Below are 25151 nucleotides of genomic sequence, written 5' to 3'. Positions count from 1 at the left end.
GTATAAAAGACCACCAGTAACATCAGTTAGAAGAAGTGATTTGTTTCAAGTTGAAGGAGATAGGAGTAAGGGTAAACCAAAAGGACATGAGTAGTAGTAAGAAAAGATTTAAGGACTAATAATTTAAAAAGGATATGGTTTTAAATAGAACCGATTGACAAGATAGGATTCATTTAGTTGATCCCATATAGTTGGGATAAGACATGGACAATGATGATGATGAAGATGATGACCACGACTTGCTTTTATTACTTTTATAATTATTGTAGGTCGTTACCTTTGTTTGCAGAATGAGCATTAATGAAAGAAATTCGCCTCAGGTTTAAAAAAGAAAATTATGAATGAAATTTTCCTTTCAGGCTTAAAAAGGAAAAAAAAAAAAAAGAGCACTCTTCATTAACTATCGAATATTTCAGATTAAACAATAGTTTTTTGAGCCAATACAACACATTGAAGGGTGCTATATCTTGTTCTTTCGTGATCCAAGAGGCCCAAGTCAAGAGTTCTTTTGATCTCCTCTCCCCGGACATTTTCTTCCTCGGTTGACCTGCCATGGATACCATACAAAGATCTATGTCAAAGAGTCACGATCCATTTTCTTGATACGATGATTGTATGATTACAATTATTGCCATATAGAAATCAATTAGATTTTACGATTTCAATCTCTTGCATATCTTTATGTTTCAGCTACTAGTATCTATAGTCGTCCAAAAACATATCAATTGGGCTCCTTTGCTTTCTTATTCTAACTGTGGTCACCAATTGAGCTGAACTTTTCCTTTGTTTTCTTATTCCAACTGTGGCCATGAATCCAAAATAACATGTATACTTTGATCTGTGTTTTCTTGCAAATAGAGGAGAAACTCGGGAAGCTTAGGCTGTTGTTAAGTGCTATAAAACAGTGTGGAGGTTAGAGAGAGAGAGAGAGATGCACCTTTTCTAGACTCGAAAGGAACCATATGGAAAATGGATATAGAAAAGACAAAATTAAGAAAATTAATGTTGTAAATAGATGCGCCTCAAAAAAAATGTTGTAAATAGATAAAACCGCATCTATTATTACCTAAAACTAAGAAAAGAAACAAAACAATGCTTAAGGCCACGAGTTGGTCAAACTTGTAGCTGCTACGAATGTCCCATTCTCAATTCTAGGAACATCCCCCAATGCTTGATGGATTGAAACAAAGTAAATGATCTTTTCTATTCCACCAGCTTCAGGTTCCAGAATATGTGGTGGTCCTGGTGAACAAAGTTGTAGCCTGTCCAAGAGAGAGAAACACACCAACTAAATGTTAAATAAACATGATCTATGCAAGTATTTTAACTCGTGGAATCACCATTAGAGAAGGACTGCAGAATTAAATAAAAAAAATCCCTACCTGCATCAGGCATGCCAGGGAAAGTTGATTTGAGATGAGTGAAAGTATGTTTACATTTCTTTCTTCTGGGGCTTGACTGTCTTCATTTTGGAAATTTCATGGTATGGATTAACAGGTCCCGGTTAACAAGCATATTTGGATCAGATTATCTAAACCAAGTCCTAGCCAACTTAGGGTTGAGATTTCCCAGCCCCATACTGAACCAAGTTGCAGCCCTAATTGATAAACTGGTGAAGTGGCCTCATGTGGTGTTTGGCTCCCCTTTATTCAATCTAACATTCATCTCCTGAGATAACTGCTAAAATGTAATTAAGATTATTAAATAATTATACCATTGAAAAAGTACAACAACCATGACCAGCACATTCAACAAAAGAATACTTGCTTCACTTGAGTGGGTGCAACCTTATATCAGGATCTTCATCCTCAATTTCTTTTATGTACTGAACAACATCTTGAACTTTCTTTGTCAAGTGTTCTGTGTGCATCTCAATTTCATTCAAAATACTTCTCAACTGTATCTTATATGCTGCACACCGTTCTTCATATGCTTCACACCGTCTTTGACATCGTTGCCTCTCATTGTACAGCTGGCTGGTTAATTCTCGGATTCTTCTATCCTTTTCATCCTGTGGCATAATAAACAAGAATACATAACAAACCTCAGTTGGCAGAGGACAGCAAGGAAAATCCCGTGTTGACAATTCATACAATTTCACTTGGACCTGCTTAGACAAACTTCTGATCTAATAACTGGCCTAATTAGGCCCATCTGAGCTACTGATTAGGAACATTTTTTTTATATTTGTAAACCAGTATTGGAAGTTGCACTTATAGCACTCATCACTTTTTTATTATTTTGAGTGAAAAAGTTGATCCTTTAGCACCCTAAAAAGCAAGCATTGGATATAGCATTATTGATTTACATGTCTTATAGCATAATGGTGTATTCCAGTTCTAGACAATAGTTTGCTACGACCAAGATCATGATAATAACAATTTCGTACATAACACCATTTAGAATGTAGTACCTGGTTTGGAGCACAACCAGATCACTCCTGTCCCAGGCCAAGCACATCATGGGTGGCCCTCAACTCCCAACCCCTCTTAAATGTCTGTCATCTACACTATCAAAATTAAGTTACCCAATTCACCATCCTAGTTTAAGCATTTAGAAAAAGTAGGAACACATTTGGTGAATTAGAATATCAAGGGTGTGTAAGAGTCCTTTGTAACATTAATGCATTAGACTATCACCTCAAGGGTATTTAATATTTGTATTTTTATTCTTAATTATAATGGTAAAACCAAGGCTGACAAGCATGAGAATGAAGGTTTGAGTCTGAGTTGCCACTTTCTGCAAAAAAAGGTGCCAAAGGTTAGGTCATTATCCATTCCACTCCTCCCAAGACCCAAAGATTGCTAGGACCAACATTGGGTAATGTCCCTTTTTAAGTGCATATTAGAGGCCTACTGCATTTTCAGTTTACTACGTCTGCCTCTATGTTAAATGCCAATTCAATCAAGCATACCATCTAATGGAACAAAGAAAAATTAATTGTCTAAAAGGAGGGATTAATCTAGTAAGCTATATATAGGTGGATAGATAAAGATTTAAAAACAAAAAATACAATGTTCATTTTTCTGGATGAGAGGTGTAAGAGTGCCACAAGAATTTTATTGATACAATTAATCAAATTACGTTTTTATAGGATATGCCTATAAGTCAGATACATATTTCAATTTCATGAGTCATGACGAAATCTCATTTTGAAGAAAGTGAATCAGTGCCACAAGAATTTTCTTAAAAAAACATTCATGTACAATTTTAAGGCACAAAGCACATAATTCTTGGAATTTGAACTTGCGGAACACAATAAAAGGAAATACATTACAACTCTAGAAGGATGAAATGGGTATCCTTACCACTGTCTTTGTTTGTTGAAGTTGCTCATCATATCAAACATATGTAATGGCAAAAACCAGGGGAAACAGTGAATTATATCACAAAATGCATTAACATATTATGGTGTTTGTGAAGGATGGATTTGGAGCAGACAAAAATTTAGAATGTAGAGATCAAACTCATATATAATCTTTTTGTGTAAAGTTCAAATTCATGCACAACTCTAATACCATATTCTGAGATCATTAATCATCTCATTCAAGGAAACAATACTGGCAATAATTTGCTTTCAAATACCATCCTACAACAGTTGGTCTAATGCATACCTCGCTGAGTGCCTTATCAGGTCTATCCTGTCGCCTCACTGGCACTTCACTAGGTACCATAAGTTCATGATTGTGCTCTCTTACAAAATTGGTAACAACCCATTTCCCTCCATCTCTTCTATAAGCTATAACTAAAATTGCCTTGCATCCTACCCTTGTTTGTTTTGACAAACGAATGATCCTATCTTCCCTCAAAAATTTCTTTCGCTGAAAGCCTTCTTTTGAACATACATAATCATAACCAATAACAGCATGGTCTATACGCGATCTGCGTTTACGGTTTACACGTATTGTGAAACCATTTCGTCTGGCATATACACAATAATAGTCCCTAGCATCATCTGATGAAGTGAATTCCATCCCAACATATGGCTCTGAATGTTCCACATTTGCAGTTAATCCTTCAGCAGGAGGTTCAATCATCTTTTCATTTCCACTAACACCATCACAGTCTTCTACTGTTTCAAGCTCATTCAAAGATTCATCATCCATAACCCTGTTGCTTCCCATCAAATCAAATCCCTGGCTAGATGTGCTTGCCATTACATTCCTGTGAGAAATAGATGTTTAATTTATCACCCACTGTCTTAAGGGCATAAAATGTCATAAGGCAAAAAGGCACTGCATATTCCCATTTGAGAAATCCATTCCATCATGCAGACCTCCACCATGAAAGATAAAAGCTATATAAGTAAATAGAGATTTCAAATTTCCCTTCTTACCATCAATTTTGCATCCTCTTGACAGCCCAAAATAAAATAAAGAAACAAACTCAAACCAGATATAAAGAAAGGACTAATTCAAAATTTCAAATGTGAAATAACCAGTAATAAAAAGTACCACCATCACATCATCATCGTCATCACAATTTGCCTTCTCACTTATCATGGTTTTCAAGGCAATACTTAGGCAACGCCTAAGGCAGCAAGGCATTTTTTTAGGATTGCCCTGTGCCTTGCTTTGGTGTTTTTATATGGGAGGTGTAATTAGGTCTAGTGCAGCTAAACCACACCATATTGTATAAGCAATATCATAACTTGTCTAAGTTGGTTCAAGTTGTAAGTGTGGAAGTTGGCAACAAATGGAGGTATTCAATGTCTATAATCACATAACTGAACTTTGAAATTCTAGCCAACAGAAGTATATCAATCATCTCCGATCTTCATATCATGCACGTAAGCATACCTGTTACTTTTATGCTCCTCAACTTGAATAAAAGATGTACAAAACACCTCCTTCACCTCTTGAGTTCTGACTATGATAATGACACAACTTCTGCAGCCTAAGCTCTATGCAATTTCATCTGTCTATCAAACCTGAAATATGTGCATGAGTCAGAACCAGTGCCGAAATTTATTTCATTTACTTCAGATGATTTCATCATATAAATTTAGAAGTAAGTTTGAATCAAAATTATTCAAATAATTGCACTGATACAATGTTCTTGATATATAATGAAGCATCTTGATGTTACGATTATTTTAAAATTTGTCTTTTTGCTTCTGAGGGAGTTCGATAGAAAACTCAAACTACATGGCAAATCTATAGGAGCTGTGTTGAACAGATTCTTGGTTGGGCATGATCTAGGAGGGTATAGATGATGTAGGGATCTGTTGACATTTGACAATTTTAACACCTCTAACACCTCCAAAAATAAATTGTAGGTTTATATCATTGCTGTCAGGTATCTTATTTTGCACTTTCAATATGAAAAATATCCATGGATGGACTCACTAAGTTTGTAAGATGACTACAACACCCTAGAAGAGAAAACTATGCAAGTCAAAAAAGAAAAAGAAAATTCAGCCCCACTTCAATGCTCACATTATGGGATAAGCATCATCTTATACATCCAAAGCTAGGAGGATCAAACAATAATCCCATGACAGTCTAACCCTCAGCAGATTGAGAAACACTACAGAATGCTCTAGTTTGTAAAAACTAAGAACTGATCAAGCTGATAATTCGCATGGACAAATAAAGTCAAATCAGCATGAAGCTTCTGAAAGTCTCTTAAAAAGCAAGTATTCATAAAATGATAAAATATTTTCATACTTATTATTCATTCCATCCCTCTCTCTCTCTCTCAAGAGTTATTAAATTGCATAGGAACCACTTCCAATACACCACAGCCCCTTGTAGAGACTTTTTGGATGCTTACAACTCTTCCTAAAGTGCATTTCTTTCTCTCAGATGACTAGGACTATAGAACTAGTGAAAGTCCACTCAGAACCAACCAGTTTACTACCTATGCCACAAGGATATGGTAAAATGCCTAACAATTTTTTCCGAACAGCTAATCACTTCTATATTCCAAATCATGATAGTCCCTCTAGAAGTTCCAATGGAAGTTCTGCATATTCAACCCCTATCTATATAAGCCTAGATACTCCTAGCCCATCTAGAAGCTGAAATAATACAAACATTGCTAAATGCTGTATTGAACCCTCAAAGACTTTAAAACCTGAATCAATAAGTACTATTATTATTTCTTTTCTTCTTTTCCTATAACAAAGATAAAGGTTCAACCCCTATATTTTTTGAATTTTCTTTTCCTTCTTTTTCTTCTCATGAGTATGTTGATTTTCTATACTTTAACATGAACTCTATACTTTTCTTATGAAAATTATGAATAATTATTAAGGAAATATAGTTATGGTACCTAGGGAACTACCCTAGGATCTATGTTTTCTACATAAAAAGACCATTGCCTAGGTGACTAGGCGACAAGGCGTCCCCCTGTCGCCTAGCCTTGCCTTGGCACCTTGAAAACTATGATAGGTAATTTATTATACTATAGTTAGAGTTTAAACAACTCCACCAATGCCATCTTGTCTTAACTGTCATTCCCAAACTCAGATAGAGGAGGGTTGCATCAGGTTGGCAGTAGGAATTAAAACCTTTGCAAACTCTTATGGTCATGGATCCTGAATTATCGTTTTGTGCTCATGCCAGGGCATTCCTGAGAATTTATGTGTCAAAGCTATGCCACGTGGTGGAAAATGAAAAACTAGGGTTTTTACATCCTCATAGAAGAAAGTTAGTAAAAGAGGTTGTCCAATAAAGACAAATTTATTTAGCCACTTGGAATGTAGAAACACTAATAGGAATGACTATGAAATTAGTAAACATAATGACAAACATCAATATTGCATGCAAACAAGAAACCATGGAATTAGTAGACACAATAGGAAAGACTAATGACTACAAATTATGGCACATAGGAGAGTAAATAATAGAAATGGAGTAGCAATTATAGTAGATGACCTAAAAAAATGAAAGTATAAATGTTAAAAGAATCGGAGATAGAATAAGTTTAATTAGTAAAGAAAATTAACAAAGTTAGTGCTCTTTTGATCAATAACTGAATTAGATTCATTAACATACTTGGTGCTTATGCACCTTGAATGGGTTTTGAGAAAAAAAATGAAAAGACAATTTTGGAAAAACTTAGAAGGATTAATCTAAAAAATTCCACAAGAAGAGAAAATTTTCGTAGGAAGGGGCAAGGTTCAAAATATCAATACACCCTGTTATGCCAAAGGGGTGTGTATTGATACTTTGAAAACCTCACACTTCATAACTTTTTTAGTTTTTTTCTCAAAATTTCAGAGGGGATTTTTATGTTATTTAATTATTAAGAAGAAGATTTTCTTAAAATGCTTTAAAAAGTCATATCAGTCACCAAAAGATATGATGCAAAACACCCGATACAGAGCATATTATATTGAAATTTTGAACCTTGGAAAAGAACCTAAATATGTGGGCAAAAGAAACGGAAAATATGATATGGTACAAGAAGGATTTGGGTTTGGGGAGAGGAATGAAACAAGAGATACAATTTTAGAATTTACGATAGCTTACTATATGGCAATACACAATAGTAAATACATATTTCAAAAAGAAGGATGAACACTTAATACATTTAAAAGTGAACCAAAATAAAACAAATAGACTTTTCCTAAGAGAACAAAATAACTGATGTGTAAGGATTGAAAAGTTATTCTAAGAGAAAGATTAACCACACGATATAGATCAGTGGTGGTAGATTTGTGCATTAGGAAATGGAAGAGAATAAAGAAGAAAATAGATGTCTAATAATTATGTGGGAAAGCCTAAAATGAGAAAAACTAGCATATTTTAGATATAGATTGATAACAGAATGAAAATAGAGTTCATATGCAAAGATTATAAATTTGTGGCATGAAACGGCTAACTACATAAGGTGTTTGTACTGTTGCTACAGTAGTCCGAACCAGTAAGGAGAAGAAGAAGAAGAGAAGAAGAAGAAGAAGAAAGAACTGTCGAACCTGATAGCTAAACCCTATCAGTCAACCTCTTAATGGTGATTAGGCTTTAATTAAATGTACAAGGACTAAACTGCCCCTACTTAAGTATGGGACAGAGAATCTCTAATAAGACTGCCACATAAGCTCATAACTTAACCAAGGTGAGTTGACTAATCTACCCTTATTCGGCTAACTCTAACACTCCCCCTCAAGCTGGAGAATATATGTCATATAATCCCAGCTTGTTACATATATAGTTCACTCTCCCTGAGCTTAAGGCTTTTGTAAACAAATCTGCCCACTGATCACCTGAGCTTACATGTTCTGTGCTTATTTCTCCGGTAAGAACCTTCTCCCTCACAAAGTGGCAATCAATCTCTATGTGCTTTGTTCTCTCATGAAAAACAGGGTTGGATGAGATATGGAGTGTAGCTTGATTGTCACAGTACAACTTCATAGGTCATGTGGAACCCGATTTCTTGTAGGAGATTCCTCAACCACGCTAATTCACATGTAGTGTGTGCCATGGCTCTGTACTCGGCTTCAACACTGCTTCTAGCCACAACCGTCTACTTTTTACTCTTCCACGTCACAAGATTTCCTCCAAGAAATGTGCAGTAACCTGTAGTAGATCTTCTATCAGACACAGAGCCCGCCCAATCTGCATCCGTGTACCCAACTACTTCAAGTTTTCCTCCTGGTTTATACAATAGCCCACGGCCCGGAGCTCCCTTCAAATATCTTACAATTCTAAGAACTGCATCCCAGTGAGATATACGAGGGTTCTGCATAAATTGACTCACCACACTGACTGCAAAGAAGATGTCTGGTCTCGTGATAGTCAAATAGTTCAGCTTCCCCACTAGTCGTCTATACCTTCCAGGATCATCAAATATTTCCCCTTGTCTTGATCTAGCAACTTCTATACCCAAGAAATACTTCAATGTCCCAAGGTCTTTTATTTGAAAATGATTTTGCAGAAAGACCTTGAGTTTGTCGATCCCCAATTTGTCACTGCCAGTTATGACAATATCATCCACATAGACCACTAATAAAATCTTTCCAGCTTCTGAGTCATAGCTGAACACTGAGTGATCAACCTGGCATTGTTTCATTCCAAAATTCTTCACCACTTCACTAAACTTCCCGAACCAAGCATGAGGCGATTGTTTCAACCCATAAATTGCCTTTTTCAGTCTGCACACCTTACCAGTCTCCCCCTGAGCAACAAACCCAGGTGGTTGCTCCATGTATACCTCCTCTATAAGGTCACCATGAAGGAAGGCATTTTTTATGTCAAGTTGAAATAAGGGCCAATCATACATAATTGCCAGGGAAATTAACACATGGACAGAGCTAATCTTAGCCATTGGAGAGAAGGTCTCTATATAATCCACTCCATACAACTGTGAATACCCTTTAGCAACAAGTCTGGCTTTCAAACGCTCCACACTACCATCTGGCAAGTATTTAACAGTATACACCCATTTACAACCCACAACATGCTTACCAGGAGGAAGAGTAGTGAGCTCCCACGTGTGAGTATGCTGAAGAGCAAAGAGTTCCTCCTCCATTGCCTGCCTCCACCCAGGTGAACTAAGAGCCTCTTGAACATTATTAGGTATGCAAATAGATGACAATAGTGAAACAAATTGGCGATGTGAGGCGGAAAGGCGAGATACTGAAACAAAATTGGAAATGGGATGGAGAGTAGAACTACGTTTACCTTTCCGTAAGGCAATGGGTAGGTCAAGTCCTGAGGGTTCAGCAACAGAAGCAACGACAGGATCTGCGGACAAGGTAGAAGCTGGAGGAGGGGCCGGTGTCGTTCGATGTGTATACACTTGCCGAATTGGTGGTCGTTCAATAGGGATCTGCACTGGATGAGGTGACGAGTCAACTCCAACAGGAACACCCGGAACAGGAGCACTGACCGGAAGAGGAAGAGGAAGTAAAGGTGGAGACGAAGATGCTTCAGTTCCTGAGAAGAAGGGAGCAGACTCAAAAAAGGTGACATCAGGACAAACATAGCAATTCCGAGTAATGGGGTTGTAACACTTGTACCCTTTTTGAGTCCGAGAGTAGCCAAGAAAGACACACTTAATAGAGCGTGCATCCAACTTGTCTATTCCAGGACTCAGATTGTGAACAAAGCACACACAGCCAAAGATACGAGGTGTTAATGGAAAGGGAGACAAGGTGGGGAACAAGATAGAGAAGGGAGACCGACCATGAAGAATAAAGGAGGGCATCCGATTAATGAGGAAACACGCAGTAAGTACAACATCACTCCAAAACTGTTTAGGAACACTCATATGATGAAGAATAGACCGAACTATTTCAAAGAGATGACGATTCTTCCGTTCAGCCACCCCATTTTGTTGAGGAGTGGATGCACATAAAGTTTGATAAATGATGCCATGCTATTCTAAATACTGTTGAAAGGAAGTTAGAAAATATTCACGACCATTATCTGAACGAAGAACTTTTATTGGAACACCAAATTGTGTACGTATTTCAGCATGGAATTTTTGAAAAATGGAAAATAATTCACTCATTTCTTTCATTAAATAAATCCACGTCATTCTTGAACAATCATCAATAAAAGTGACAAAATACTTGTAACCATTATAAGACTCTATTTTGATTAGGCCCCAAACATCTGAATGAACCAAAGCAAAAGGACTCAACATACGACTTTCAACTCTAGGACTGAAGGAAACACGACGATGTTTCCCAAATTGACACGACTCATACTGTAACACTGACAAATGACGCAAATACGGAACTAGTATCTTGAGTGCCTTGAGAGAAGGATGTCCCAGTCGACAATGCTACTATAGAGGAGTGAGTGAAGTCTGAAGTGCAACTGACGATCCACCACCGTCAAGATAATACAATTCACCAGCTTCATGCCCCCCACCAATCTTCTTCCCCATCCTGAGATCCTGAAAAACACAAGAGAAAGGGAAAAAAGTAACGGAACAGTTAAGAGTCTTGGTTAATTTACTAATAGACATAAGATTGAATGGAAACCTAAGGACATATAGAATAGATGATAAAGAAAGAGAAGCCATGTCAACATTGCCAACATCACAGATGGGAGAGGAGGAACCATTGGCAAGGGTAACAGTCTGAGATGTGGAAGTTTCAGAGAGAGAAGAGAACACACCTGGAGTCCCGGTCATGTGATCAGAGGCTCTAGAGTCAATAATCCAAGGAGAGGTTTTAGATGACAGGCAATCTATACCTGAGTGGGCAAAAGTAGCAGTAGTGTGCTGTGAAGTGGACTGAAGGAACCGCTCATACTCATCACGCGGTACACTCACCATCTCCCTTCCGAAAACAGATGTAGATGTGGAAGGAGTTAGGTCTGCCTGTTGATTATCACTGACATCAACCCCACCAGCAACAACATGATTGGCCCATTTAGAGGGAGGGCGGCCATGAAGATCATAACAGAAATTTACGAAATGTCCTTCCCTGCCACAGTGGGTACACTACTTTGTAGAACTGCCTTTTTCTTTGCCACGGCCTCCCCCTGAGTCACAACCACCACCACGACCAAATATGGAACCACCACGACCTCCTCAGGAGGCATGTCCTCCCCCTTTTGTATCACGTCCACCTCCTCTGGCTGTCACAAAAGCTGATCTATCAGACTGTGTGGGATTCTCTATCTGTCTCAAAGAAATCCTGCAAAGCCGAGCAAACACTTCCTCAAGTGTAGGAAGGGTAGAGCCCCCCAATATTTGGGCCCTAACTGGTTCATACTCTGATTTCAACCCCACTAAGAACCTTGTGACATCTAGTTGTTCCCTTTGTTGTTGCTGAACCTTAACATCTGGAGTGAGAGGATGATAGACATTGAGTTCATTTCTGAGGTTCTTCATACTGGCATAGTACTCTTCTAGGGTTTTATTTCCTTGTTGCAGACCAAAGTACTCCTGATAGAGCTGATATACCCTTGTAGTATTATCTTGCCCAGAATACAACTTCTTGGCATGTTCCTATATGTCCTTAGCTGTATCTAAGAACATGAAGTTGGCACTTATTTTGGGTTCCATACTGTTCCATAGCCATGTCATGATTTGAGCATCCTCCTGTTCCCAATCATCAAACCCTGGAGAGTCAGCCGGTGGTTTATCTTCTTTCACATGCTTCACTTTTCTCTTTGCCTTGAGAAAAACTTCCACCAACTTGGCCCATGGAACATAGTTCTCACCATTCAGTTTAATTAAGGTCATTTGTACACCTAGATAGTCAGAGGAAACCACCACACTAGGTTTCTGATCCCTACAGCCATCTCCCATTGCTGCCATGATACTCTTTCAATGCTGCCTCTAATCTGAATTCCCAATCACCAACTAAGTGCTGTTGTCAAGGGTTTGATGTTCCAGAACCTACAACAGTCCCTAAACACAATGATAGATACACACGCCTTTGTTCTTATCCACACCACTACTGATTTCACAAAAAAACACAGACAACATCGACATTAATTCAGCACTTACTAACCACATGCAAGTTCTCTTACAACTACTCAATAGAGTTTGTGCATCACAAGCACCACCACACAACCATAGCTATCACACACAATACAGACCTGCTTTAACGCTTTTAAGAGGGCACCACAAGACCAACAAAAACTCAACTAGTACCACTGCATTACACCTTGCACCATTCGGCCACCTACAGTAGCAGCCCTTACACCATTTGGTCACTGTAAACACAGCCTGTTCTTGGAATTTTTCCAAGAACCAGGGCAACAACAAACCTAGTTCTCTAGGTTCTGATCAGTCCTCTCAAGTTCTTGAAGATTTTCAACCCAGAAATACCAACAACACACAGAGGAGAGATAACCAACCTTCGTTTGAGAGCTTCAGCCAACCATTCACTATTGAAGTTGTTTTCTTAGGAAAGGAGGTTCTGTGCACCAGAAAAAAGAAGAGCTGTGATGTTTCAGGCCTGGGACGAACCACTTTTCTCCATTGACAGCCCAGAGAAGAAAAGGAGAGAACTGAAGCACGAACTGAAGTTGTCACGAACTGAAGTTGTCACACTCTGATACCATGTTTCTATTGTTGCTACAGTAGTCCGAACCAGTAAGGAGAAGAAGAAAGAGAAGGAGAAGAAGAAGAAGAAGATGAAAGAACTGTTGAACCTGATAGCTAAACCCTATCAGTCGACCTCTTAATAGTGATTAGGCTCTAATTAAATGTACAAGGACTAAACTGCCCCTACTTAAGTATGGGACAAAGAACCTCTAATAAGACTGCCACATAAGCTCATAACTTAACCAAGGTGAGTTGACTAATCTACCCTTATTCGGCTAACTCTAACATAAGGAAAATAGCAAAGTATGTTTTAGGAGAATCTAAAGGGAAATGGTGAAGTGTTAAAGAAGATCGGTGGTGTAGACTATAAAGTAGGCTTATTATGGTTGATTAAACAATTTAGCAAGAAGTGTTTGATGAATGAAAGCATTATGGTACCTCTATTTAAGAACAAAGGCAATATACAAAGTTGTAATAATCATCATGGAATTAAACTCATGAGCCACACCATGAAACTTTGGGAGTGAATAATTGAGTGAAGGTTACGACATGAAACAAGCATATCAGAAAGCAATTTTGGTTTCTTTTGAGACAATTGATAGAATCCTTAAAGAGATACATGGTGGGTCCTAGAAAAGAAGTGAGTGCCAGATAGCTATGTGGACCTAAGCAAATATATACATCAAATTTTACAGTTAAAATGGATCTTCACCAAAATTCAACACTTGGTATGACAGATCCCAATATTTTCATCTATATTTCTAGCAGATCATTCTAAAAACAACACTTAAGAATTAAGGATAACTACATAATAATCACACAGTAATAAGAACTCAAAATACATATTGTCTGCAAAAGATGCAAAGTGATAGGAGCCCTTCTTCCCCTCAAAGCAAGGTTATTTTTTCATTGTAGTTTCATGGGTAACACGGCCCTTTCAAGGGTTGAGAATGCTTTCAGGACCTATCTTTTAGAAGTGGTTGCTGCATAAACAGGTCCTACTGGAAAGGCCACTTTCATTGAGACTGAGAGCATGTGACCTATTCGAGGCCTGAAGATTGGCTTCTCTCTTGCCTTGAAAGTTGAAGGGTGTTCTTCATTCATAATATGTTAGCTGAGATCACCATCTAAAGGACCTGGGGTAGTGAGACTATTAAGCTATATAAGGGACACTACATCATTGACAGTCAGGATGAACACCTTGTTCAGCTGGATACCAAGATATTGCCGGGATGGTGGTGAGACTAACCGTATTAGGGGGAGGGATTGTTAGGGTAATACAAGTAATAAAGATATTTCCGGGATCAACTTTAGTGGCTGTTTCTTGCTTGTCTTATGGTTCTTCCTCTCATTTTGAGATAAAGATTTCCTGTATTCTTTACTTTGACTTTCATTTCATTAACTAAGCATCTGGATCTTGCACTGTTGATCAAAAAGAAAAGGCATTATATTCTGATGCATAATTCTTAGTCAAACATCAAAAGTCCATGCATATACCCATATCATCACAGTATTATTAAGACTACCCAATGAATCCCCTATCTATACTTGTCAAAAGACTTGAAGAAAAAACAATAAAGAACTATCTAATCGTTATCTCCAAAATTCACCAAGGCATTAGATTCCACATTCTCCACAAACTATAGTTCAGTGAGGTGACATTGGAGATTATAGGCAACCTGAATGCAAGTAAGGTATAAGGTGGAACACTACAATTTCTACCTTCCACCATGTAGGCGGTGCAAATCCAGGTGACCCAGAGTCTTCAGTCTCACCTAAGTGAATATTATTTTTTCAGTTCAAATGCTCAGTTGCCCATGCAACTTTGGGTTTTGTATTCCTCAACAGCAACCAACTGAAAGCAAAATGAGAAATGGAAATCAGTTTAATCTATACCACTCTATATCTCACCAGGAAAATAATGAATTCGAAACCAAACAAAGAAAATACAACTTTCAATACAGAAAATTATGTTCTGAATCAATCAATTCATCCACCAAGTTTATATGTCCAACCCGTTTCTGTGAGGTCCGAGCTTCAAAGAAAATTATAGTTGTTCCTCTATCTCTTTACTGGATTGATAAAAAAAATTAGAATCCAATACTTCCAGAGAATTTGCACGAAGTCTCTAACTGTTTACTACAACCCAAAATATTTTCCAAAAAAGGTGAAAAAAAAAGAAATCATTTGGTGAGTGTACCAGTAAACCCCTCTCTCTTGTGATCAAAGCCAATTTGATGAAATTCAGAATGATGAGAAAGAAAGGCCACAACAGAGAAGATTAAAAAAATGGAATTTTACCTGCCCTGAGATATCATTTATAGAATTCGATTCGATGATTTGATCCAAGCAATCAGAACAGAGGGGAGAGTCTAGGGTTTGATCCAACCAATCATTTAAAGATGGAAAATTTTTGTACAGAAAAGGGCGAAAGAAAAATTAAGAAAGAAATAGACACAAAATTTCAAAAAAAAAAAGAATATAGTACGAAAATGGATTAATTAATTAAAAGAGTCAGTGCCGGACGATTGGCTGCAGCATTATTAACTTCTGGGAACGGCAGTAAACCAACCAAGCATATTTTCCCCGTTTTTTTTTACAGGTGGCGTCAATTGATTGCAAAGAGAGGCTTTTATTTGAGCCGGATGGCGGAAGCCACGTGAGAATCTGGCTGGAATGGACTGGGCTGAACCCAATCCGTGGACTTTCATTATGTAAAGAGAATCTATGGACTTCGGAGTTAATTCAAGGTTGGGGACAGAACCCCCCGTTTTCTTGATACATTGAAGTTCAACCCTAAAAATCCGCAGGCTATCCATCTAAATGGAAAACATTTGGCTCCCAATGGGATGGACGGCATGGTTATATCCAAAGGTATTTTATACCAAAATTTTAGAATTTAGGATTTAAGGTTTTAAAAAGTAGGGATTTCAGATTTTAGGTTTTAAGTTTTAAGATTTAAGACTTAAGGATTTAGGGTGCAGGGTTTACGATTTAAGGATTTAATGTAGTAGGATACTTTTGTCCAACCATGATCGGAGCTACTTAAACTAGCTGTATACCAAAAAGTTTTTTTAGCCCACCAATTTATCTTGCTTCATATCTTTTGTCCTTATATGTGTTTGTTGCTCTATAGTGTGGCGTCTAGAAAGCTAAAAAAGCAAAGGCAAAAGAAAGAAAGAAAAAAAAGAAAGAAAGTAATTTGTTGCCTTTGGCCCTTTTTTTAATCCCAAACTTCATTTGAAGTGGAGAGGCAGTCAATCTAAAATTTAATTACCCATTATCAAATGGAAAATTCAACTTTACAAGGACATAACCCGTCTTGCCCTAAAGGTGTAAAACGGACTGGCACAGCATGGTCTGCGGGTGGCTCATGCAAAGTGTGGGCCGTCTCAAGCTCTGCTACCCTCCCTTAGGATAATTTGGGGGGTTGGCCCGACATGACCCATGGCCCAAGCCCGTACAGGTTCATATCGTGTCGTAGGCCGGATTGGTCTGTAGGCCAAGTCTTGGGCCAGGCCGAATCGTGGATCGGGCCAAATATATTTATTTAAAAAAATTGAAAAAAACTTAAAATTTTAATTTTATATGAATTTTGATGTATACAATTGCTTATATACACAATAATTAAATAAATTAGTATAATAACATTGAAAACAATTGCTTATTTTATTAATATTATATATATATATATATGGGATGTGTTGCCCGCTCGATCGTGCCGTGTTGGCTTGTCCGTGGACCTAAAACCCCAGGCCCAGCATGGCCCACATGACCGTGCCAAACCTGACACGGTCCAAGGACCGTCATGTCAGGCATGTCCAAATTTGTTCTAGACCACAGGTGGCACGACTCAATTTACACCTTTGCCTTGTCCCAAAACCCAAGCAACAAGAAACACATTATAACAAAGATTTACACCTCTCTCTCACTATTTCAAACCCTCCCAACAAGAAACACATTATAACAAAGATTCATCCACCAAAAAGGAACATAATTACTCTATACGAGTAACAACAAAAGCTCAAAAGTCTCCATGAAAAAGTCTTGTCAAATTTCTAGGAAGTGGTTTTCATCAAAACAAAAAGTCTTCTTTAGTTACCTTTCAACCTAAACATTTAATTTTAAATCTTCTTATTTGTAGTTTATATTAATGTTTCCAACTTGTGGTCAAGGTTCAAAGTATTGACATGTATTGGTTCGTATTGATCGATATATATTGTGCTGGTGGCTTTCCGACATGTCCCTACAGGGGTTGTATTGGGTCAGCCATTGTTTTAGATGTTAATTGGGCCTTAAACCGGCCCCTCTGAATCGATTTCAAAAATAAATAAGTACAACATAAAAAAAAAACACCAACATAGGCCGATATGCTATCGGCCCGTATCGATATTTAGAACCTTGTTTCAACCTTAGATTTAATGTTATAATTTTGATACCAAGGCTGAGTTTGGAAAGAATAGAAATGCAAATATATAGAGTGCAAAACCATATATTTTGTATGTATTTAGGCTGTACATATTTGCATTTGTACTTTTTCCAAAATGAGCCCAAGGTTCAAATGTCAATACATTACATACAATATGATCAGGCATATTGTACCCATATCCAGGGAGCCTGACATGATAGGCAATAGTTATGGTTGAACCAAACAATCTAATTGATTAACTTGTCAATTACACAAATTTATGTTTTGATCCAAACCAATGATTTGGTTAATAACTAGATGACCTTATTGGTTGAATTGTTGACATATTTGACCAGGTTAATAAGACATTGATATTTGATAAGAGATTGATTCTTTTTGTTTAATATTTTTAGCCATTTTCACATTCATAATAATAATTCTCATTTTTTATATATGTTTTTGTTTAATATGATGAATATATAATATTAAAAACATGTTCAAAATTTCTATAAATTTATTAAGTTTTCTATATACATATTATTTAATTTATGAGTCTCAAATTCACTTATTAGACTAGGCGAGAAATACAATTCTAATTGATTTTTGGAACATTGTTTTTTCAGCAATTTTTTATCCTATGGCCAAATCAATTGGTTGGATTGGTCAACTACTCACCTTACCATAATTTTGGGTCCACTTATCACCAAATTACTTGCCTACATAAAACCTTTTACTTAGTCACTATGTTGTTGAACAAGCTAATTCAACTATTTAATTGAATCATTAGAGTCACACGTTAAACATTGATTCTATTTATTCCTAACTGTTATTCTATTTTTCATCATTAAAAAAAAAATAATTCTTATTCATCACACAGATTTTTAATATGATGAGTATATATTCAAGATGTACCCAAAACTTTTACAAACTTTTCGGAGAAGTACAGTAAGGCCCAATGCAAATTTCTGATTTCCACGGTAGAGCTATAAACATTCAAAAGGTAAAAAATTCACTCTATGCACGCATACCCACCCGTGAATTGGCATCAATTCCAAGCTGACACCTTTCACAAATGTACTTTGGGGCTACAAATTCTGACCCTGGGTTGAACCGTTATTCTCTCCAAACTTTTATATATTTGTGTTACTTTTTATATTTTTATTTATTTAATTTTTTATTATTGCAACCATGACATCTCAGGTTGACCCATCTAACCTAGATGGTTGAATCCTTGATCCACCACTTGGATAGAAAATTTCTTTTGATTTTGGGTTGACTTTAAATTTTGTATTCCGTTTCCATCATTATATATATATATATATATATTGCCCAAATGTATTTTACAAAATTCTTTCCCTTTTCATTTTTTGTGCTCTATTAATTTTTAAATATATATTATTTAATTATAACATCATGTGTTCAAGCATTTGACCAAAAGTGTTGGATTATTGACCTACCAACGAGGTTTCTAGCCAAAAAAAAAAAAAACTACCAACAAGATAGGAAAATTGTTTCATTTTAGTATTAGTTTTAAATTTTGTATTTTATTTTTATCATTAACAAACATAATTCTTCTTCTTCCCTACTTTGCCAGGTCAGCAAACAAAGAGAACTCGCCCCTAAATGGAATTGAAATTAACTCCGAGAGAGAGAGAGAGAGAGAGAGAGAGAGAGGAGCTGCCACTACTTTGGTTCAATCATTTGGGAAAGAAGAGGAGGCGTGAAGTGGAATTATAGAATAATTTAACGAGTCTGTAAATAGAACCAAACATTTTCTTAACAAAGGCCTATTTGTGCTAGTAGTCTTTTGCGAGTTTGCTCTCGCTAAGGCTGTGTTTGGTTTGAAGGAAAAAGTAGGGAAAAGAAGGGAAAGGTAGGGAAACCTTTACAAAACTTGTATAGGTTTTCCTACCTTTTCCTTCAAACCAAACATAACCTAAAGACTTCCACAAAGATGCTACCAAGGTTCAAAGTATCGGAAACTCCAAGTGTATCGAAAAGACAATTTTAAGAGACGTATCGGGATACGCCTTGGATACACATGTGTATCGGAGAAAAACTAAGTTACACATAGATACGCTTGGAAACACTATAAATAATTTAATAAATTATAAAAATACATCAATAACACTAAATATAAGACCTCAATGAGGTGTATATATATTAAATTAATATAATTTAATGGTTTTATGAAGAAATATATTGTAGGTAATTATAAATTCATTAAAAATCTCATGCTTAACTATAATTTATAAATTATAATTCTTAAGTTTTAATGCTTTATGGGATGGAAAAAACTCAATTCTCCTATCCAATCATAAAACATGTGTAGGCACAACTTCTAAATGAAAATATAATCAATTATTATTTATTATTTATTTTCAAAAATTATAAAAATAAATAAACATTATATAATATATTCAAAAAATAGTTATTAAAGAAGAAATTTCAATTGCTTTGTGGATATGATATATCATCCATAGAATTATAATATGTTCAACCATTTTGATCAAATGATAAAATATAATTAATTAATTATTTATTTTTTATTTAAAAAAAATAATTATTAAATAAGAAATTTCAATTGGTCTGTGGATATGAATGATCATCGATAGAATTATAATATATTCAATTGTTGTGATCAAATAATAAAATATAATTAATTATTATTATTTTTTTATTCTAAAAGTATAAGAAATAAAAAAAATACTAAAGAAGAAATTTCAATTATTCTATGGATATAATAGATTAATCCATAGATCTAAAACATATTTAGTCTTTATAGGTAGAGAAAAATTACATTTTCAAAATTTTTATTAATTTATATTTTCCCCAAATATCTTCATGAAATTTCCATAAATTTATCAATAACACAAAAAAAAAAAAATTGATATTTGATTGTAATAAATGTATATCAACATAAGTTTAAACATTCAAGAAAAAAAGAAATCACAAGATATTATAAAAAATTGAAAAAAATTACCTATTTTTTTCATATTTTTCAAAATTTGAAAAATTTTCAAAAAAATTAACTATTCACACTTGTTTCTTGCAATTTTTTGCAAATCTAACATTTAGGAAAGAGGTTTGGAGTTTTAGAGTCATTTGGGGGGGGGGGGGTGATGAAAGAAGGCATATTTCAAGGAAAAAAAAACTTTCTTTTCCCCTTTATTTATTTTTTAGTTTTTTGTCATATCTTTTTCGTCGAAACGCTACTGGTACGCCTCCATACACCCCCGATACGCCTCCGATACGGGTCTGATACGGATAAAAAAAAGACAAAACGTCTAATTTCCATCTGTATCCTATATCTATTTTTCAAAGATACGATATAATACGTCGGACATATCGTATCGAAATTTTAAACCTTGGATGCTACTCCTTACATAGGCGGTTGCGGTCACAAGCTTGGTGGTTTGTGAGGTTGGGGGTGCAATGGGCTTAAGAAGCTGTTGGGACCATAACTTTTACACCCTTCATGCCACTTGTTGAGCATCAGATATAAAGTAGATGTGTGAGGCCACCAACAATTGTTGCCTCAGGGTAGGTTTCAGTCCCTTAATATACCAAGTCATTGTGATCTTGGGCTCTTCCAAACTCGTCTAAGCCAGTAATGACTGAAACTTGAATGTGTACTCGTCTACTCCCTTGGCTCCCTCTCATAACGACTGTAGTTATAATATGAAGAGGCTGATGATAATATGAAGGAACTCTCTCTTCATCTTTTCTTTTATGGCTTCCCCAGTCTAAGTCTTATGTTTGCCCTACTAGCCGTGATTCTGGTATAGACTATCCCATTGTGCAAGAGGTTGGCCTCATAGCTTGAGAACTCTCTCTTCATCTTTTGGGTGTATAATTTTTGAATTTGATAATCTTGCCCTTACGGGGCGTTCTTTTTTTTTTTTGGATTTTGAGAGGGGGGAACTCATGTTCTTTTTTCAGATTTATGTGGGGAACAGAGAAAGTTTATTTTCCTAGATATTACTTATCCGGGTAAGTGATACCCATTTCCTAGGTGAGTAAATAACTTTTCCACTTAGGAGGAAAGTTGCCAACACTTGAATGGGACAAAAATGTCCCTTTTAATAATAGATTTTAATGGCTAAAATGGCAATTGCCTTATTCACATGAGAAATAAAAGAATATGGGTAAATCGCTTGCCCAGATAAATGTTTCCCAAGAAAAACTTACCTAGGTAACTGCATTTACTCGGATTAGTAACTTACTGAAAAGTGAACAGGCCTTATTGACATATCATCATTCCAGTGATGGTGACGTATTTCTCACTGGGCTAAACACCGAGGCTTCTTCCTTTTCTTCTTCCATGCTGAATCAATAAAGGGAGAGAAGGAAGAGGAGACAAATGAGTGCTCCTAGAAGCTTTCCTGCCTCAGCACCCAAGGGCTAAGTTAATGAGCCCTTGGGCCTGAACCGAAATCCGGTCAAGTCATTTATCAAAGTTGGGTTATGTGTTCCTCTAAGTCCTACATCTAGGGGCATTCATCTGCATATCTCGAACAAAACTTTCTTTAGTAGTGTGCCCCTCCACATCCATTAGCCATTGTAACTCTGATATTAGATGGTGTGGCCGGTAATCTCTAATTGAGTGAATCTCGTAGAGTATAATCGGCGACAATAGGAATGCTATGTTGCAGTAATGGTAAACTGAAGCAGACACTATCATCTTGGCTTTGCAACCTTTAGGTTATGTTTGGTTTGAAGGAAAAGGTAGGGAAAGGAAGGCAAAGGTAGGAAAACTTATACAAGTTTTGTAAATGTTTCTTCATCTTTTCCTTTCTTTCCCTACCTATTTCTTCAAACCAAACACAGCCTAAGGAAGCGATCTTAGTCTCTTCTCTATGGCTCTAAACAAGACCAACAAGAGAGAGAAGAACAAAGATATGCGCCTGAAGGCAAAATGTTGTATTCAATTCAAGATAAAACTATCTCTACAAGCATCGGGGTAGCTTTTATGGTGCCGAACTCAAAGAAGATTACAACTGCATCAAAACAATGATACCATACTAATTAACAAGTAAGATATAAGCTGAGAATAGAAACTGGCAGTTTTCGGTGTTCGGGAGCTTTGCAAGTTGATGATTAATAAGCAGGTAAGGTTGGCTCCAGGGGCGGAGCCAGGAAATTGTTATAAGAAGTACCCCAAAACATAAATGAAGTATTGCTGGGCCCATAAGGGGGGGATAAGCATACACCCGATACTCTGGGGCATATCGGACAGTATCGATACTACTTTTTTCAAATTCGGTTCAGGAGGGGAGGCTTAAGGTTCCTCTACCCCCAAACAGGTCAAAACCCTAATACATCTTCTGGAGGGACATATCAAAATGCTCCCAATACGATACGTATCAGCTAATACAAATCAATCAGCTTTTGGGTGATAGGCATCTGGAACTCAAGTTTAGAAACATCAGACTCACCTTAGCAAGTAATGTTAGATTTTTGACGCTATTTGCTCCCTTTTGAATATGACGGGAAAGCCATGCAACTCGAAACAATTTTATGTAATGTCTAGGCTTTTTAAAGGAGGTTGTGGGTTCCTTATAATGGCTGAACTGAAGTTCAGTAGACCACTATAAAGTTTTATTATTTAATTATTTTAACAACTAAAAGGACAGAAATAAGTCTTTCAGTTGAGCAACTACAGTCGTTATCAAACAGCCAACTGTCTCGTAGCATTCGTAGAATTCTTTGAAAGCTTCACGATTGACCATGCTTCACTCTAGAGAATACCTTACATCAGTACGTGAGACTTATCCTTTACCAAGGATCTCAGATTTTAGAATTCAAAAAAACTACTTGATCTCGGGAATCAATATGAGCAGCATTGTTGGTAGATTCTTGATTTCCTACTTCATTCCATGCCAAGCTCAATATCTGTCAGCATTGGTAGATTCTTGCAATGTTCTTTAGTGAATATCTTCCCAATACCAGATTCAAATTTGAGAAGCAACGTCGAGGAACAAGGGTATCCAACTTATGTAAGTCTACCTTGAATTTAACAAACTACAACATCATTGTCAACATTTTTTGGTTCCCACTTCTCATTCCTTTTTCTGGGCTATTCAATTCTCATTCTTAATATCATTTGTATTTTGGTTTCTTCTATTTTACCCATGCTTCCTTTTCCACCAATGTAGATCTTCGAAAAACTGAACCCAGTCCATAAAAACGGTATCGTCAAACTCCACCAAATTTAGGAATATATTCAATCTCACTCTTAGCTCCTCAAGTATCGTTGGAAGAGTCAGAGGGGACTTAGGATATACATGACGACCGCACACCAAGGAATCAAACTCGAGATGAGAGAAACTTGCAAAAACTGCCACTTAATCAACAGCATATCTATAAGAACATAGAGAGGTGAGTCACTAAAAATTAGAAAAAAACAGTATATTTTGCCATTAGATGTAGAACGTAGCTCCTTATATTGTATACATGTGTGTTTATAATACAATATGGAAAGACATAATTACCTCTGATTAATGGAATAAAAACATAATCACACAAGAATAACTATTCTCTACAATTGGGTTGTCCTCACCTAGAAGAGTATCCTCTGGTTGAAATGAAGCAGATGAACTTGGCACAATATCCAACCTATAGCATTCCTTTGGGTGGTGGTCCAATTACAACACCTAAATTACATGTAACTGAGTCAGTGGTAATATGGACAAGTTATACTCGAGATCACCCAAATTGAGGCCCATCAAGTAGTCATTCCCTGCAGTCTTCATGTATGGGTATTTCTACATGGACAGTGCAAATCCCTGTCTGTAGATTTCCGCAAATACTATCATCATCAACACCAAAGGACCTTTGTAAAGCTTTCCCAGCTTGACTGCAAAGCCAGTTCTCAAGATGCAATCTACCCACTGAATTTGCATGAATCCAATTTGAAGGGTCAAGAACCTGCATAGCTAACCTGTGCAGCAGATGGGAATGGCTGTAGTAAATCTTTATGTGTGGTTTAAAAGCTCTTGCCAGAATACTCAATTTCTTTCATATTGTTAACAATGTCCTCAACTCTTATTGATATGTATTCTGCATGCTCCTCAAGATATTTCAAAATCATATGTAGTTGCTCTTGAATGTATGCAGATCGTTGTCTCTCATGCTGCAGCTCATTGGATAGGTCCTGTATCTTCTTATCCTTCTCATCCTGCAATATGAAGTATGCATGTTTAGTTTCTTATGATACGAGAACATATTTTATATATAATGCATTCCTAAAGGATAAAGTGGTGTTGGGATTGAGGTGGAAATGGAAATTAGGATAGAAAAAGAAACATAAATACAGTGGTTCCAAAGACTGGTGGGATCTGGAGAACAGTGGACTGTTTTTTTCTCCATGTCTTTTGCCAACGTAGTGCATTTTTTATTCTGTAATGGGGCTAGTCATTCTGAAATCCATTAATTTTTCTTTCATTCTGTTGCAAGTTTCCACTTTGATCCCACCAATCTAAACTCAACCTTAGAGAATAATAGAATGAAAAACATGTTAACCAGACAACAAATATTGAGGCTTCGAAGAATACCAGGTAAACATTGAATATATCTACCACAAAAAAAAAAATAAATAAATAAACCAAAGTGCCCCCATGAAATAAATAAATAGGAACTAGCATCAATATAATATGGCATAACTATTATCAAGGAACAGGGATACTCTGCAAGAATTAGGAAAACCATATTTAGTCTAAAAATTCAAGGGATGAGTTCATTGTTTTGTCCAAATTACAAGTGTTTTATGCTTCTGCAGATT

At 36.4% G+C, this 25151-nt stretch overlaps 2 protein-coding genes across 23 annotated transcripts in view; both read right to left on the bottom strand.

Moving 5' to 3' along the window:
* Nucleotides 1–364: 364 nt before the first annotated feature.
* LOC148873270 (protein FAR1-RELATED SEQUENCE 5-like) lies at nucleotides 365–15811 on the bottom strand. Of its 16 annotated transcripts, none has more exons than XM_088960321.1 (8): nucleotides 15262–15811; nucleotides 14683–14815; nucleotides 4800–4930; nucleotides 3615–4164; nucleotides 1764–2011; nucleotides 1383–1677; nucleotides 1067–1262; nucleotides 365–547 (listed from the first exon to the last, which is right to left on the bottom strand). In XM_088960321.1, exons 4-5 carry the CDS (start codon nucleotides 4155–4157, stop codon nucleotides 1769–1771), a joined length of 786 nt encoding a protein of 261 aa, XP_088816447.1. In that variant the 5' UTR covers nucleotides 4158–4164; nucleotides 4800–4930; nucleotides 14683–14815; nucleotides 15262–15811; the 3' UTR covers nucleotides 365–547; nucleotides 1067–1262; nucleotides 1383–1677; nucleotides 1764–1768. The 16 variants fall into 16 exon arrangements, with proteins under 16 accessions (XP_088816447.1, XP_088816974.1, XP_088816746.1 ...); XM_088960848.1 differs by having other exon boundaries at nucleotides 1788–2011; XM_088960620.1 differs by having other exon boundaries at nucleotides 1768–2011; nucleotides 14736–14815; nucleotides 15262–15676.
* Nucleotides 15812–23764: 7953 nt separating this feature from the next.
* LOC148873269 (protein FAR1-RELATED SEQUENCE 12-like) overlaps nucleotides 23765–25151 on the bottom strand; it is a 44281-nt gene continuing 42894 nt past the window's right edge. For 6 of the 7 annotated variants that reach the window (XR_016099442.1, XR_016099438.1, XR_016099441.1 and 3 more), the window contains one exon: nucleotides 23765–24548. Coding sequence is in view for 3 of the 7 variants with exons in the window: in XM_088945820.1 (XP_088801946.1) it covers nucleotides 24357–24548 (192 nt within the window). In the remaining 4 variants the exon portion in view is untranslated. The remainder of the gene's footprint in view (nucleotides 24549–25151) is intronic. The other variant, XR_016099437.1, reaches the window with a different exon arrangement.

The sequence above is a fragment of the Nelumbo lutea genome, chromosome 1, assembly GCF_056320005.1.
Source record: "Nelumbo lutea isolate HS-2025 chromosome 1, American lotus-T2T, whole genome shotgun sequence".
Taxonomy (NCBI): Eukaryota; Viridiplantae; Streptophyta; class Magnoliopsida; order Proteales; family Nelumbonaceae; genus Nelumbo; species Nelumbo lutea.
This window is presented reverse-complemented; position numbering and strand designations above follow the sequence as displayed.